The sequence below is a fragment of the Biomphalaria glabrata genome, chromosome 8 (assembly GCF_947242115.1).
Source record: "Biomphalaria glabrata chromosome 8, xgBioGlab47.1, whole genome shotgun sequence".
Classification (NCBI taxonomy): Eukaryota; Metazoa; Mollusca; class Gastropoda; family Planorbidae; genus Biomphalaria; species Biomphalaria glabrata.
In genome coordinates, this window is record NC_074718.1 from 37,094,243 (window position 1) to 37,110,805 (window position 16,563).

General features: G+C 32.5%; 1 protein-coding gene and 1 long non-coding RNA gene across 5 annotated transcripts in view; one reads left to right on the forward strand and one right to left on the reverse strand.

The window, feature by feature from the left end:
* Window positions 1-46: 46 nt before the first annotated feature.
* The window catches only part of LOC106075742 (putative leucine-rich repeat-containing protein DDB_G0290503), a 28,001-nt gene continuing 11,484 nt past the window's right edge, over window positions 47-16,563 (forward strand). Inside the window, exons 1-11 of one of the 3 annotated variants that reach the window (XM_013236639.2) lie at window positions 47-289; window positions 5,078-5,165; window positions 5,335-5,424; window positions 6,346-6,428; window positions 7,491-7,567; window positions 8,361-8,464; window positions 8,761-8,947; window positions 10,151-10,386; window positions 15,389-15,512; window positions 15,606-15,708; window positions 16,199-16,304. In XM_013236639.2, the coding sequence (XP_013092093.2) occupies window positions 5,389-5,424; window positions 6,346-6,428; window positions 7,491-7,567; window positions 8,361-8,464; window positions 8,761-8,947; window positions 10,151-10,386; window positions 15,389-15,512; window positions 15,606-15,708; window positions 16,199-16,304 (1,056 nt within the window). In that variant the 5' untranslated portion in view covers window positions 47-289; window positions 5,078-5,165; window positions 5,335-5,388. Of the gene's footprint in view, window positions 290-5,077; window positions 5,177-5,334; window positions 5,425-6,345; window positions 6,429-7,490; window positions 7,568-8,360; window positions 8,465-8,760; window positions 8,948-10,150; window positions 10,387-15,388; window positions 15,513-15,605; window positions 15,709-16,198; window positions 16,305-16,563 lie in introns of all 3 variants that reach the window. The other 2 variants (XM_013236645.2, XM_013236653.2) reach the window with 2 other exon arrangements.
* Window positions 13,133-15,130, reverse strand: LOC129927624 (uncharacterized). 2 transcript variants are annotated; one of them, XR_008779236.1, is made up of 2 exons: window positions 14,572-15,130; window positions 13,133-13,285 (listed from the first exon to the last, which is right to left on the reverse strand). It is a non-coding gene; the product is annotated as an uncharacterized LOC129927624 (long non-coding RNA). The 2 variants fall into 2 exon arrangements; XR_008779235.1 differs by having other exon boundaries at window positions 14,520-15,130.

The following is a 16,563-nucleotide window of genomic DNA, read 5'->3' on the forward strand; positions in this document are numbered from 1 at the left end:
CTGAGCATTGCTTGTACAAATTCAGTAGGAATAGTTGCAGTACAACATTGCTCTTTCACTTCCGTATACATACTTTTCAGCGGCTAATCTGAAAATGTCAACTTAACTTTGCAATGGTTTTAATGGTAAAATTAAGTAAATATAAGATCTGGATCTAGAGTCCAGTTTCAGTTCTAGTCGTCTAGAACCTCATTTTTATTTTCCTAGATCTACTATCTAGATCTAGGATAATAAGATTAAGTAAATTACTTACCGAAAAGAGGATTCAAATCAAATTATTAAAAAAAAGGTATATTAATATTAATATTTTTTTTATTTAGATCTACAGTAACTTACGTTTATCGAACAAGTTAAGCTCATTTGCCGACATTTTTTATGTTTGAATTTGTGTATCTCCGTAAAAATTAGACCTAGAAAAAAACTGATTATATTTTATATCTATGAACTCCTCATCCATTTTTCTTAAAAAGTAGACATGTTTTATTCTATTACTACTCAAAGTTAAACTTATATTTGATGTTAAAGTGAGTCAGGTCGATGATTTCAAAAGCTTAAATTATCGAACACTTTTTTACCTTTATCTTATCTTATCGAACATATTAAGAACTTATCGAACACATGAGAAGTATGGTGTTTTAAAAGTGTTATAATCTTAAAATTTTGTGAAAAGTATGGTGTTTCAAAAGTGTTATAATCTATATTTTTTTAAATTTTCTTTTTACCCATGTCAAGACAGACAGATTTTAGTCATTTTCACATGGTCCACATCGAAGGAATCTATAATCTATCACTGTGAACAGCTCTGCTTAGAAACTGACGGTGCTAAGCCCAGTAGCGCATTATCGTAGTACTTATTTAGGTCTAAGCTATTTTGAGACATAAGGCCATTAATAAATTAAATCCAGATATTATCTATTTGAGGGAGAGCCTAATAAGCTTTGGTAGCCAATAGATAATCCTCCCCAAGTCATTGCAGGACACAACAGTTTACTTGTTTGACCTAAAAACAAAACATACGGTACGCGGCCCTACGTAACTAGCCGCCGATCTAGCACGCTCAGTGTATGTAACAGCCCAAAAGTCAGTGCTAGATATTTTTCGATCTGGGCGGGGAAGGGGGGGGGGGTGCTGAAAAGCTATGGTAGCTTGCGAGCTGTGTTACCTATAGATGTAGATAGATCCGCCCTCCCTAAACCACCTGGTTGACCAAAAAAAAAACACCATATTTTAGAGCACGCTTAGTATTTGTCACACACACACACAAACAACATATCTATATATCTATCACGCCTAGTGTTTGTGACCTAATTAGCGGCTTGACCTTAGGTACTCGAATGATGGCTCCTCCCCCTTTCCCCTCAACATTGTTCTTACTACAACTTGAACAATGTTTTGGGGCTGCGTTGGTGGCCTGGTTTACACCTGTGTGTTGGGCTGTCACTGACCATTTTTTTTTTGTTGTGTGTTAGTCTGGTGGCTGCGTTTGGATTGTGTCTTGAAATTTACGTTGTTACTTTGCACTGAAAAAGTGTGAATGTGGAGAGTGGAATTGCGTAAGAAGAAAGCGCGGGTAAGGGGGTGTAGGCAGAATAAGAGAGTGGTTAAATGTGTTATTGTTATTATTTTGAGTATTTGTGATGTTTCAAAGGAGTGTCTTTGTAGCGCATTATGAGTTTTATCATACTTTATGGTATATGGTACTTTATATATAATTTTTTTAGACCCTGCGCCACACGTCTAGATCGAGAAGCACAACTGACTATGTATTTGAGGCTGACGTCACATTTTAATGGTCGATCAATTATTGATGATCTCTTGATACAGTGTCTGGACTGTTTCTCTCCCCCCCCCCTTTTTTTTTTTTACCTACCAAAGACATTTCTATTTCAAAATACCATATCTATATTCTATACCTCCCCCTTAGCCCTTTCGTTTTATTAATATCTCTTCACATCAAGCACATGCGCTAGGTATTGGTTTATAACACATAATTCAGAAGTTAATAGAATGGGGCATCTGAAAAAAAAAAACACAACTGGATATATTCTAAATTCATTGTTCCTGTGTTATATTTTACATTCCTCGCACCTATGGTAGCACAACCATGATAATAGCATCAAACTATATGTGTCATAAAATCAAGCTTTTAAAATGGGTACAATTAGTGCATATCGATGTAAATCTATTTACTTAGAAAAATATAGCACATTTACGGTAAACCACAAATAGCTGATACAAATTGTTACACATGGGTAATTTATATATGTACTTTGCATTACATTATTTTTAAAAATAACAATTAAAAAATATATAATTTAAATATTTTGTGTTCTTTGGGTTATATCCCTTTGATGTGTATTTTTAACATTAAAATGGCGTTCGATATCTTACGAAGCTGAGATTGCTTATATAAAAACTGCTATTATCGAACACCCCCTTTTTAAACCTCAATTTTCATGTTTAGGTAACAAAGGACACTTTCAAAAAAATAGTTGTAAATATTTCTCAGCCTAATTAGAAGCGTATTATATAGTTTTTTTGAGCTGAAGCATCATTAGCATTAAAAAATACCCTTAACCCGAGACTCACTCCACTCTTCCCAAGAGTTAAAAAAATGTGAAATTTTTATACCAATATTACCAATGCACTTTGAATATAAGTAAAAAAATGATCCTTGGGTGAAAATGAAACTAATTATAACTTAACTATAAAGAAATGGACGATCCACAATAAGAATGGACTAGTTTCTTTATAATCATCGAAATAAAGGAGAATTTTAAAAAATACAATGGGGTGTTCGATAAGTACCTTAAAACGAAGGTGTTCGATAAATGTAAGTTACTCTAGATCTATTTGTAAATAATAAATAATAATAGTGTAAAAGTGAATCATCGAATGTGAGTGCTCATCAGACATCAGTAAAAGTACTAAAAGTAAAAAGTCTAGACTAGTTACAGTTAGAGTACTTAAAGGGTCACACTCACACTACTACTTGAGTACTGACTTTACATTTTAGAATCAGAATCTATTCTAATATAATTTATATAGATCTATATATATTTAATCTAAATTAATTATATGGTATATCATTAGTATGGTGATGGTGACTAGCATCAGTCCACTTCTTCTGGTACCACTGGTTGTCAGTAAAAAAACATTGAAATGTGATAAAAAATCATATTAAATATTCCAGTATGTACAGTATACTGACTTTACTACTTTACTCTAGTTTACTGAGTATAAATAGTATTTAATAATATTAATATTGTAGATCTATGAGTAGTATGAGTTTGAAGAAGCACCTTCACTCTTGTTTGTGTGTTGATTCTAATGAGGGTCATAATTCCCTGACATTTATTACAAAATTCAAAATTTAAGCATAAAAGATAAAATTTGTAATGTGTGTTAAAGTGTTTTTTTCTTTAGGTCTATTTGCTTACAAGTTCTGTAAGTCTAGGACCAAGGGTGTTGATTTGTTAAATGTTTAGGTGCCAGCTGTTTGTCAATTTTTTACTTCTAGAACTATTTAAGCCCTGAAAAAAAACTGTCACTAAGCACAGACCTTTTACAAGTGAAACTATTGTGTACTTGACTACTCTGACAATTTGGAAAGACAAATTTTTCTAGTAGAAGGACACCTGGCTTCTGAACCTGGGGTCTTCAGTTCAAAGACTGGAATTTTTATTTTCAGGATTTTTAGGGCGCCCCTGATTCCATCCAACTCTAATAGGTACCTGACTTAAGTTGGGGAAAGTAAAGCTGTTGTGCTGGGCATATGACACTCTGCTTGTTAACCATTGGCCAAAGAATCAGATGACCTTAACGTCATCTGCCCTATGGATCACAAGGTCTGAAAGGAGAACTTGACTTACTAATAAGCTTGAATTTCTTCAGAGGCTGTGTAAAAAATTCATCTTTAGAGTTACATTTATTTAATATATAGTATTATATGGAATCATTTTTATTTTGTTAAATACAACTCCTTGTAGATTATGTCATGGAGTGTGATTTTTTTCAATTATGTTTCTACATGTATTTACATTGAAGTTGAAAGATGTGTATGTATATTTAATTACAAAAGTTGTATTTAGTTTTGTTTAAAAAGAAGTTTGTTCAAGTTTATTTAAAAGTTCTTCATTAAGAATATAATATGTTTACACCAGTTTAGTTGTGCTAGCTAATTGGAGCTACAAACCAACGACCAACAATCACCACCACCTTTCAAGGACCCATGTGACATGATGAAAAATATTTTATTGAAGAAAAAGTTATGTTATATTGTTATAAACCTGGTGGTGGCACAAACAGGGGTAGTGGTGTGTGTGTAGTCAGCCGACGCAAATCGCCCCAGGCCAGCGCTAGACGAGCAGTCAACCATGACGGGTTACGACTGTCAGCCGAGACGAGTGTCAACACGGCGGTTCGGGAAGGATCGACGTCGTGAACAGAGCTCATGAGCGTCATGAGAGTTGTAGTCATCTGACCACCTAGAAACGTCGAGCGGCGTTCTGTCCGGTTCGAGAAGGCCAGTAGGGACCCTATATAAGAGCGGAGGTGTCGCAGTCAAGACGGTTCACGGCAGGGGTTCAGAGCCCGGTTCACTACAGTCCGGTTGACTACAGCACAGTTCAGCGGTGTGGTTCTGTACGGAGCATTACGACGGTTCAGTGCAGAGTACTGTCAAGTACAGTTGAGACAACTGGCGTCTTGATCTTGGTCTGCGATCGAGTCCGACACAACGAGCCTAGTGTGTGAAGTCAGTCCTGAACTGTTGAACCCAGTGCAAGCCCGGAACGAGACGGAGAGGCCAGTGCAAGAGTTGATACGGCGGAACGGTGTTATCGGAGAGATATTTGTACAGTGTACGTGTTGCCAATTGTACAGTATTGGCTGTTATTTATGGACATTAAACCTTTAAGTTATTTTGGAGCCCTGACTTGTCAATTTCTTTAAGTTGGTGGTGTAAGGTGCAGTTTGCAGAGAGCCTGGATAGTGAGATTCGTAACAATATGTAATGATCATATTATAGGGAATTAGATTTTTGCATTATTAATTTCTATTTTGCTTTATTCTTCAGTCAAGAGTTGGCAGGGATAATAATGACTTAAAGTAACAAGAGACTAACTGTCACTGACTCACTCCAGAAATAATCAATTCATATAAAGGTACTCTTCAGGTGATAGTGTGTATTAAAAATTAAATTATGGCCTAAAATGTTGAAATGAAGATGGATCATATATATAAATATTATCTTTATAATTATATAGATTATATTATCTATTAATATTAATTATTATTACTTTATAAAATTAATTTTATTATATTCTACCGCAGGACTTTACCAGTAAAATACCAAGCCCATTTATTATCAAATATTTTGTAAAGAAAATGGATTACCACAAAGAACTTGCAGTCTTAAAATTTGTAAGTAAAGCGAGGCTTGAGACAAATTTCTATTGCTTAAATTTTTTTTACTATATTTATTAAATATTTTTTTCCTCCCCATACAAAATGTATATAATATATATAATTGAAATCATAATAAATGTATTATAATCATTTAAAAAAGAAAGACATTAGACTAAGCTTATATTACATTTTTGTTTACATTTTAAAGATAAGCACACACACTTGTATATATATATACATGTATTGCAGTGCTCTTGTTGTTGAAAGTGCTAATTTGTCTATGGTGCTAATATGTTGTAGGTCTTTTCTTGAGATGTCAGATGTTACAAGAAGTCTCTGTTACGTGTCAGGGATTCTGTAGATATATCTCTAGATCTTAATATAATAATGTCTTAGAGATTCAATAAATGAAGATCCTTTTAAATCAAATACAGAACTTTAATTCAGAACTTGGAATCACAATATATATATATATATATATATATATATATATATATATTATATATATAAATAGTATGTACAGAAATAAAACTGTATCAGATGAAAAACTTCTTTCAAAGCTCAATAATAAAATATATTCAGATTAATACTAGATCTAACAAAATATGTCTTATCTCTATGAAATTTTCTACGCAACTGAAAACTCTAGATCCCGGGTTTCCTTAGTCCCCTCCCCTAGATGCTTGCCTTTAACCCCAAAAAAAATTACTCTGCGCTAGCTGTCAAGATGTCACCTAATGTGATGACGACATGGGAAATTGCGCGTGCCATTTTCCATACTGGGCATAAATATGTTATGATTATTTTTAACTAGACTTTGGTTTATAAATTAATACGTGATGACATATATTTAGTAGATATGTGTGTGTTTAAACTCTTTTTTTTTTTTTTTTTTTTTTTTTTTTTCATACTATCTTATTTATTTTTTCTGAGCAGGTTAACATACTGTGGGGCAAGGAGCTTTCCTCTCTGTTCACATTGAAAGATGGAGAATTTTTTGTTTTTGTTATTCATTTAATGTAAGTGTCAAAGTCCTGCATATTGTACCTTGTACCTTAGCGAACTGATAACTCCATATGTCCCTCAGAGAGCCCTGCGCTCAGTGGACTCAATGCTTCTAGTAGTGCCACGTTTCTCCCTCAAAAGCTTCGGTCTGTGGTCTTTTTCATGGACCAAAGGTTTGAAGAACATTAAGACCTACCTGTTTAAAATTTTTAGATTAGTTTGTCATTTTAGCTCTTAAGTTTATGCTTGTAATGTTATCACTGCGCCTTGAGCCTACATTTAGTTTGTTAACAGTGCTCTATAAATAAAATTATTATTATTATTTGCAAAATAGACTTTTAAGTATAATTAGTAAATATGAGAAGTACACACACATACTCAAACATTTAGTCGTATGAAATTGTTTAACAAAAAACTTTTTTTTTTTTTAACAGTGATCCCTCATCACTTCATGCTTTGCTATTTTGCAGAAATAATGGGAAAAATAATTCATTAATCTGCGAAAATTGATCATTAAAAAAAAAAAAAAAGGAATATTTTGTTCTGTTTCTACAGAGAAATAAATTAATGTAGACTAATAAACACAATGAATTAATAGAGACTTTATCTTTAGTAAGAGTAGACATTATCAACATCCTTTTTTAGTAGTTTTCAAAAAACATCTAATAATCATGTAATGTAAACATAGTAATGCCTCATAGCCCCCATTCAGACCCAGTGGCTGTCTAGACACTCTTGAAGTTGGGAACACTGGTACAAAACATTCCTGATTGGCTTAGTACAGTGGAGAGAGATTTGTTACTCTATTGATCTATTATTACTGTATGTATTTTGTCTACTACATAATGTAAAGTACCTAGATTTAGATTCATGCAGTTTAAAAGTGAAGGGGAGGCTTTATAAACCCTTATTTAGTCTATAAATACTTAAATAGAGACACATATATTCAATTTCTACTTCACGGATTTCATTATCGGAGCTGGTTCTGGAAATCATCTCCTGTCATAAACGAGGGATCACTGTATACCTTTGGATTGTAAACTTAAGCTATGTTTGTTTCTGTTTTATGACTGAAGAGATCCAATGGCTCCCACATGCAGCAATTCTGAATCTGATGACTGCAGGCTTACCTATGTGAGAACCTTTTTACAGGGTAAACTAAATTATTGTCTTTTAATACTTTAAGACTGGCATTTTGAATTTTTTTCTCAGTCAAATATAAAATTTATATTGTTTAAAAAAGACAGAGTGGAGGCATTCAAAATAGTTTGCCCGCTACAGCATGGTTCTCAAATTTGTATCTTGTTAGAGGACTTGCTTTTTAGAGCTACTTGATATTTATTGGGAAGAGCAGAGGTTATTTTATTGATGTGATCATACAGTATTAGTGTTAAAAGTTATCCATAGAGACTGTTGGACATCAGCATTATAATCAAATGAACCTCTATAATGATATATACACTTTCAGTATAATCCATTGAGCTTTTTGTGTGAAAACTACATTACATATTTATCAGCCTAATCCAAAAGAACCTCTTGAATGAAAATACAAACAGCAACCTAATCCAATGATTTAAAAAAACTACATTATCAACCTACTGCAAAAAACTCTTGATTAAAAACTGAACAATAAGTCTACCACAAAGATTCCCCTGAATGAAAACTGCATCAATATATCCAAGGAACATTTTGAAAGAAAAAACTACACCATAAGAATAATCTAAAGAATCGCTTGAATGAAACTTGCAAATTTAAGTATTTTAAAAAAGTTACGATAAATTGTAATAATGTGAAAACTAAGTAATGATCATTATTTTAAGAAAGTTTTTTATGGCCATTGGATCAAAAAGCAATCCAAGTTGTGGATGTGAAATGGTATCTTTATTTAGTACAGTACAATTCATTCACTGAAATATACTGGTTACAACACATTCATTCTTTTCCAGATTTTTATGGTCAGAACACAAACATTGAAACATTCATTAAATTTGATATTTTGTTGAGGGAAATGAGTTCATCTGAAGAAAGTATAAAGCTGGAGCTAGCTAAGGTATGGCTTAAAACGTAATATCGATTGGCAATTTTAGACATTATTTTTTCCATCAGCCAGGTATCAAGTTGTTTGTACTGAGATTTTCTTTTCTTATCGATAGTTTAAAGTGATTTCAATTAATATTTGATGCTTGAATTGAGCATCTTTAAGCTATCATAGAATCTTAAGCAAGCAAAAGTCTAATTAGATTTGTAGGTATTCCAAGAAAAGAGAAATCTGAGATCATTTCAAATATTTTTCCTACTGTACAAAGTGGTAGACTAGGCCTATGCATGTTTCATATACCTTCACAGATCTCTATTGCTTTGCTTGGTATTGGCTTACTGGGGGAAAGCAAAAATGTTTTCATCAACTCTGCTTTGGGTGTACCTCAAGATCTGCAAGAAGATGTATTGGACATAGTGCAGAGTGTGATAGTACCAGATTCTACAGAAGTTTTGCTTACAGATAGTATAGACTATGTCCTACGACAACCTATAGGTAACCTCTAGACCCTTCATTTCATTTATATCCTAAATAATAACAATTTTTTTTTTTGGAACTAGAAGAAGTAGGGAAAAAAAATCCTCTTTTATGAAGGTGATGACTTTCTGTAAAAGCAATTACTTTATTCTTAATAACAAAAATGAACGATAGATTTAAAAAAAGAAACATTTTTTAACACACCTCCCTTTTTTTCCCTCGAAAAATTTCTGGTTACGCCCATGTATGTAAAATTCTAGTTTGGTGTTACAGAGCCAGACATGGCAACATTAATAGTCTAAAGTAGAATACTGAGTCTAGATGAATGGTATAGAAGATTTAATTTGGTGATAGACCTAGAGATCCAGATTCGGATGGTGCGCAAAATGTTCCTGAACATCTATTTATTTTTATTTCATCAATGAATACATGCAGGAATACCCGCTGACATGTGTTCAAGATAAAGATTGTCTAGACCTGCCTACCAAATTTAATTTTAGAAGATTAGATTTTGAAAAAGTAAGGGTTTTCCCTGTGTGGCCAGTTAGCTAGTAATTCTTTTCCCAAAGATATATATGAAGTATCAAATTTCTAAGAAAATCAGAGCTATTGTTGTCTTACCAAGTGGTGGGTAAATGGTAGGAACGACACACACATCCACTAAAATGCACTTTCTTTGATGCAATTTAACTGGTGTCTGGATCAGACATATGACTATCATAAAATACTAATTTATTAGTTTTTAAATGGACAGTTAGCGCACTAGATAAACATTTGGAGAGTGCAGAAAAAGGTTAAAAACAGTTTGAGATTTTTATAATAAAACAATAAAGCTAAATCAAGTTGACATTTATATCGTATTTGTCAAATGATTGAAAGAATTCTAGCCCTCACATATATGTTATGGCGTCAACATTTTTTCAAACAGATTATAATTTGGTAATTTGATATGAAAAAAATGTCAGCATAATATATTTTATTTTTACATAATTAATTTATATCACATACCGGGTACTGATTAATTAATGCTACTTTTTTTTTGAAACTCAGAGTGCTTCATACACAAAACATGTCAATTAGTTACATATTGCTGTATGAAATTTTGGCATGAATATATGTTGAAATATTTAAATTTTTATAATTTTAGTATATATATAGCTATGGGGGTATACATTTTAAAAATATGTATATGTGGTTAAGTTGCATTTTATGTAATTGTAGAGAGAAGAAGACAGTCACCTGTGCAAGATTTAATGAAGTCAGAAGAATATGTAAATAGTGTAGAAAAAAATTATTTCCTGAGCCCATTGATCAGGAGCCAGACACCAGACAGACGGGTAAACTTCCAGGATGAATCCTATTTACGGGAGCTCTCATCACCTTTCAGTGCTCTGGATATTAAATCCCCATCATCCTCCCTGATCAATTTGACCAGGTCTCCCCAGTTCATTCAAAAGGTTAGTTTTTTTTTCCTTCTTAATTAAGTTTAGAGCTGTATTAATTTTCTACATAGCTAGCAGGCAGGCTGTGTGTTTTGTTATGGCTTGATTAGGACTTTGGTGGGAAAGGTTTTTTGACTTAGAGACAATGACGTGACTAGTTAAAACAAGACTAGGATTTTAGGAAGAATAGCGAAATGTGAACAGGCTGTTTTAGAGGGAGGTAGGTTTTATGAATGTAGAGATCTAGGTTGGCGACATTCGACAGTTCCCTTCATTATTATTAATCAACATCATTCATCAGTGTCAAGTACTTTTGTAGTATTGGCCTTTCACCTGTGTTATTTCGCCATTTGAGTGTTACCTCCATGTGGACTTATCCACACAAGACACAGCACGGAGGTGCCTAATAGTTTGAAGTCCACCTTGTGAGCTCCTTGATATAGACCCATTATATACATATGTAGACCTGTATAGACCCTGCATGTTCATTGATGCACTGGATCAGTGAAGATATGAACATTAATCAACATTTTGAACCAGAGGACAATAATTAATTACACTTTAGCATTATTACATTGATTAGGTCACAGATGATAATTGTTTAAAATATTGGATAAAAAGAATAAATTTAAAGACCAACTGAAGAGGTTTTGGGGTCAGACGCGGAAACCGGTGTTATACTTTTTTTTAGATTCATAATGCTTAAAAAAACATACATACGAAATTTTAGACATATATTCTTTGTAATTATTTAGATATAAGCAATTTAATGTGAGTTTTAGGGACTATTAAATTTCACAATCTCGAAGCCATTCGAGATCAGTATTTCCCAGACAACCAAGGTCGATGACGTAGTTTAAGGGAAATTAGGTCAAATTTTTCAGTTTATGGCTTAGCGTATTTCCCTATTCCTTTTTACAGGAATGCTAGTTTCTAAAAACAAAGGCGACTAAAACACGCCAATTTATAAAAAGTGGATGTTAGAGTTGGGGAAATTAGGTAAAATCACGCAATTTATGGCTTTGCATGTTAGATCTACTGTTTGTCGGCTTATTCTTGATCTAGTCAAGCGAACAGCGTTTCACCCCACGCAGTACCTCGAGCCTCAGTTCACATGTTTCGTTTTAGTCAAGTTACGCAATTTATGGCTTATGTTACTGCTTCAGGCTTATTCTAGTTCTAGATCTACTGCTTTTGATCAAGAGCAGAGTTCTTTTCTCAGATCATTAATGATGTACGAAGTAGACCTAAATTTAGATCTTAATCCAATAAGATGAAGTCTAGATCTAGTAGTAGTATTGGATATTTAGAGATAAGACCTATCTATTTAGACTGATCCGATCGAGGTGCTGGGCCTAGATCTAGAAAAACAAAGTTTAAAATTATATACTCTATCTATACACTTAGTGATTATTAACCTATAGTCGTCCCTAAATAGGCCCAATATGGGAAAAAAAACAATTATTACAATGTGAATGTTGAGCTCATTCAATGTAGTTATTGTAGCATACGATTATATTTAGTTTGAATCTAGAGTCACAACCCCGTACAACACTAGGCAAATAGCTTTAACTTAAACCTTAACTTAGACTTAAAAGTAGTCTGATTTAGATCTACTAGTAAAAAAAAGTACTAGATCTAAATTTCTAAAAACTAATCTATAAGGCAAAAATTAGACCTAGATCTACCAATTCTATAATATTATTAATATACGAAATATGGATTTTATTACACTCTTATTTAAATATATTCGTACCGTATATTCGGGCCTATATACTTACATAGTTCTATAAATGTATATCTAAAAATTTAAGAGTTTTCATTTATCTCACGCTTGACTCATTTGTTGATTGGAATAGAATCATTAGATTATTAGATAGTTAAGTTAGCAAGTTAATCTGTAACTGTAGGTAACAAAGTTTTAAATTGTGTTTAGACTATAAATGAAAGAGATTATCCTACTGGAGAAGGAGTTGTCGTTTTTTTCTTTTCTCTGGGAAGTCAGAGAAGTTGAAAATAAATTATAGTATCAATATAATGTTAAGTAATGCATATAGGCTACTGTTGATGTAATTATGCAACTCATTTTATTAAATTTTAGTAACTCAATTATTGCCAGTTAATCACTGAATATATATATTTTTTTTTATTGTTATTAAAAAATGCAGAGCTATTCATAATTTAAAGTGTTTAATAAATAAGGCTGGCAGTCGAGTCGAAAGATTAATGAGAAATGCAGTATTTTCCATGGCTACGCAGCCCCAGCTGCTAACTAGATATTTTGCCGCGTCCAGCGAAGACATAACCATATTCAGCTGGTGGTCAATTTAAATGTTCTTTACGACGTCTACGTCTTCCCTCATCAGTGGATTTTCTTTTGGCCTCTAATATGTATTCCACGTTGCAATTTCTAATAAATAGCATCATTCGAAGAATGAGATCCAACTTATTTTTAAAAAATGTAACCCCTTTACAGATCAAGTCATCATTGCAATGGACATTCAGATCTGCATTAACATAAAAATGATCAAAATTTGAATAGGTTTCGAAACGCAGAAAGTTGTGTGGTTTGCATTCCGAACTGTCTTCTCTGTGGTCTCCGGTTCAAACATTGACCACTGCCATTAACTAACATCCTGCTGGAGTTTTGGGCTATTACTTAATAGTATTAAATCCTGATTCGAAACTTTGTCTAAACCTAGCAAGTGAAAAGGAACATACTAAAATAATGTTGTGTGTATAATGAAGAACTCTATTAAAATGTGATTTTGTATTTACATTTATTGGTATTTATTATATAAAATAAAATTGTAGAATGTTTCTGTGATTTGTTTCACAGGGAATATTGTATTTCCAAAATGATGAAAGATCCATCTAGTAAACTTGTCTGTATGCCACATGTCATATATGTTTTCTGTAAAATAGACTTAATTATGTATACATATATAGAACTAGTGGTTATATATATATATATATGTTATACTGATTATCTGATCTAACATCAACATCTAACTCTTATTGTTCTTAATAATAATAAATTACTCTACTCTAGGTCTAGGCAATCTAATATATATAAGACCAGGGCCGGTCTTAAGCCACTGCAACCTATGCGGTCGCAGTGGGCCCTGCACTTTCACAGGCTTCGTGCTAATTCTAGGTGTAATAGTTAAATTGCAATATATATATATATATATCGGTATATATAAAACCTGGAAATCTCATAAAAATCTCCTGAAAAATAGACAAAATTGTGGAAAACGCTAATCCTACGCGCGATAAACGAAATAAGACATTGTCAGCTTTCATGTACTAAAATGTAATAATCAGGCAAATTTTCACTTTAATCAGAAGTTTCCATACTTTATTTACTTTAATAGAGTGACTGGCATTTTAATATGCCATAGGTTGCAAAGTTCGTAAAGTAAAGTTAATTTGATCGTAATCTTGTACTTAGTAAAGATTTAATAAAATTCAAAGTCGAATTTTTTTAAAATACGAAATCTTAATTTTCACTTATTATCCTTATTCCCACCCAGACTAGGCCCCGCGCAATCAGTTTCACATAGGGCCCCGCAATCATTAGGACCGGCCCTGTTTAAGTTTAAGACTTAAAGAAATGTCACATGTGTTTAGTAAAAATCTGTATTTTATATTACCAATATAAATGATGACTTATTATTTTTTTAGATCTAAAGTTTAGCCTTATTAATTAGTATAGTAAGGGCTAGTAAAGAGTATAAATATATTCTATATAGATTTAGCTTAGGCTTTAGGTTTAGTCCTTGACTATTATAATATTATATTTATATCTATGAATAATCTTTATGCTATTGCTAGGACACTACTCACTAGGTCTTACTATTACAAACTATTACCAAAAAATGTTGGCGACTGGGCTTATACTTAACATAGAGGCTAGTCTAGATTACTCTAGATTTACTTAATTAGTTAAATCTACTAGTTTATAAACTATTACTAGTACTACTAGTAGTATTACTACAATTAGTACAATAATAGTCGTCGAAGTACCTAATAATACAAGTCAAGTATTTATAAACTCTAGATCTAGTGAGTGACTAGTAAAAGTGTTAGAAGGCCTAGCTAGAATTAGACTTAGAGATATAGAAAATAATATAGATAGATCTAACCATTTAGTTTTGTTATAACTATTAGACTTAGTATAGTCTAAGTATAGTATACCTAGACCTAGATGATCTACTAGATCTAGTACTTGATGATACTAGAGACTACTACTAGAGTAGACTAGGTCTAGAGTCTAGATCTGAGTAGTAGATCTAGGATCTACTATCTACTCATCTAGTGACAATCTAGAATCTAGTGACTAGTCCTATTATTATAATCTATCTATAATTATATTAATTCAATAGTCTGCTCTAGAATATATTTTGAAAAAGTAGAAGAGTTCTCTTCATGGCATTTTGGTGCATCCCATGATAAGTATCATTTAAAATTGTTGGACAGCTAGATTTAGATAAGTTTATCATCTGAATCGCTATCAATAACGTATCCAGCCATGTCTATTTTTATTTACATTTTCTCAGTCCATTACAATACGTCACTTCCGGTTTCGGCCATTGAAGCTGATTTTCAAATCTCGTTATTTTTTACACTTTCAAATTACTTTTTCTAATATAAATACGCTTTTCTAAAACCTCAAATTTTTAGGAACTAACTTTGATGCTATCTACTATCTAAATCAATCGCTATCTCAATTTCGAAAAAAACCTCTTCAGTTGGTCTTTAAGCATTTTTCTTCAATTGTCAAAGTTGTTTTCTTACTTGAAAGATAACTTCTGTACCAGTGATAGTAAAGAAAAATTGTTTCTCAAATTTCAAATAAAAATTACATATTCATTTTTAATCTTTTAAACATTATGGGGCTGTATGTGTTGTTTTTTTTTCTTGTGAGATAGATGTCAGTAAAATTGTTTGTTACCAACTAAATTCTGAGATTTAAAAAATTTATATTTGAGACTTAACTGTACTTCCTTCATAGGCTGTGATCAAACAGAAAGATTTGGAACTTCGAAAGCTGAGAGAAGCACTCAATTCAGAAATAATTCAGAAAGAAGAAGTAGAGGCTACCTTGCAGGAAAAACTTTCAGAACTTGCAAATAAAGGTCAGTGAAAAATAAAACGGTTATGGTTGTTTCCACCACCCACAATGCCTGTTGATGATTCACGCCTTGCCTCTGAAATGTTTATATTTTCAGACAATGAAATTTATCAGCTTCGTGACAGAATTCGTGAACTCCAGAATGTCTCATTATCCTGTGCCGACAATGATGATGTAAATTCAAAGGCTGAAATCAAAGAGTAAGCTTGATTTTCAAGAACTAACATTTCTTAACAATGAGCTTTGATTTTGGCGAACCAAAATTTCTTAACAATGTTCAATGATTTCATTTTTACACTGTACTTCCAAAAATTGATTTAGTATAGAATTATTATTAAAAGAAAACCTGAAAATACTGTAAATACATATTAAAATGTTCAGATTATTATTAGTTAATTGGACTTTAGACTACTACTTTCACATCCCCTGATGTATGGTCTGGGAGGATGTGTGTGTGTGTGTGAGCGTAGTAAAAGAGCAGAGCTTCTGAACCTAGGGTCTTGGGTTTGAACCTTTGTGAAAGCTTCCCTATACACAAAAGCTTTCACATTAGTTGTGCTGGTCGATCCTATACCTCGTCATTTATTAACTGTGGAATCACAGAAACAAGAGCTCACAGTGTCTGCCTCATAGTCTGCATGGTCTCATAAGGAATGGGTCAATTTCTTTCATGTTTTATTTTATGCTTAGATTAAAGCAGAAAGTCTACTCCTTGGAGAAATACAAAGAAAAATGTGAAACACTTGAAGTAAACAACAGATTGCATGCAGAGGAAATCTCAAGATTACACCAGAAAGTAAGTAAAAGTTTGAATTATTTGATTTCTACTATACTTTCCTCATACTTACTTGGATACATAAATACAAAATTGTTCTTTGAGGTCTTAGGACAATTTATAGCTCAGAAAATACAACTGTCCAAGAAAACATTTGTAGAAAAACTAATAAAATTATTTAATAAAAAATTAATAAAATGTTTGTTTGTTTTACATGTTTCGGATGTTCCTTCAGAGTTGAAGATAATTACTTCCTAGTCCAAACCTCCCGCAGGACGAC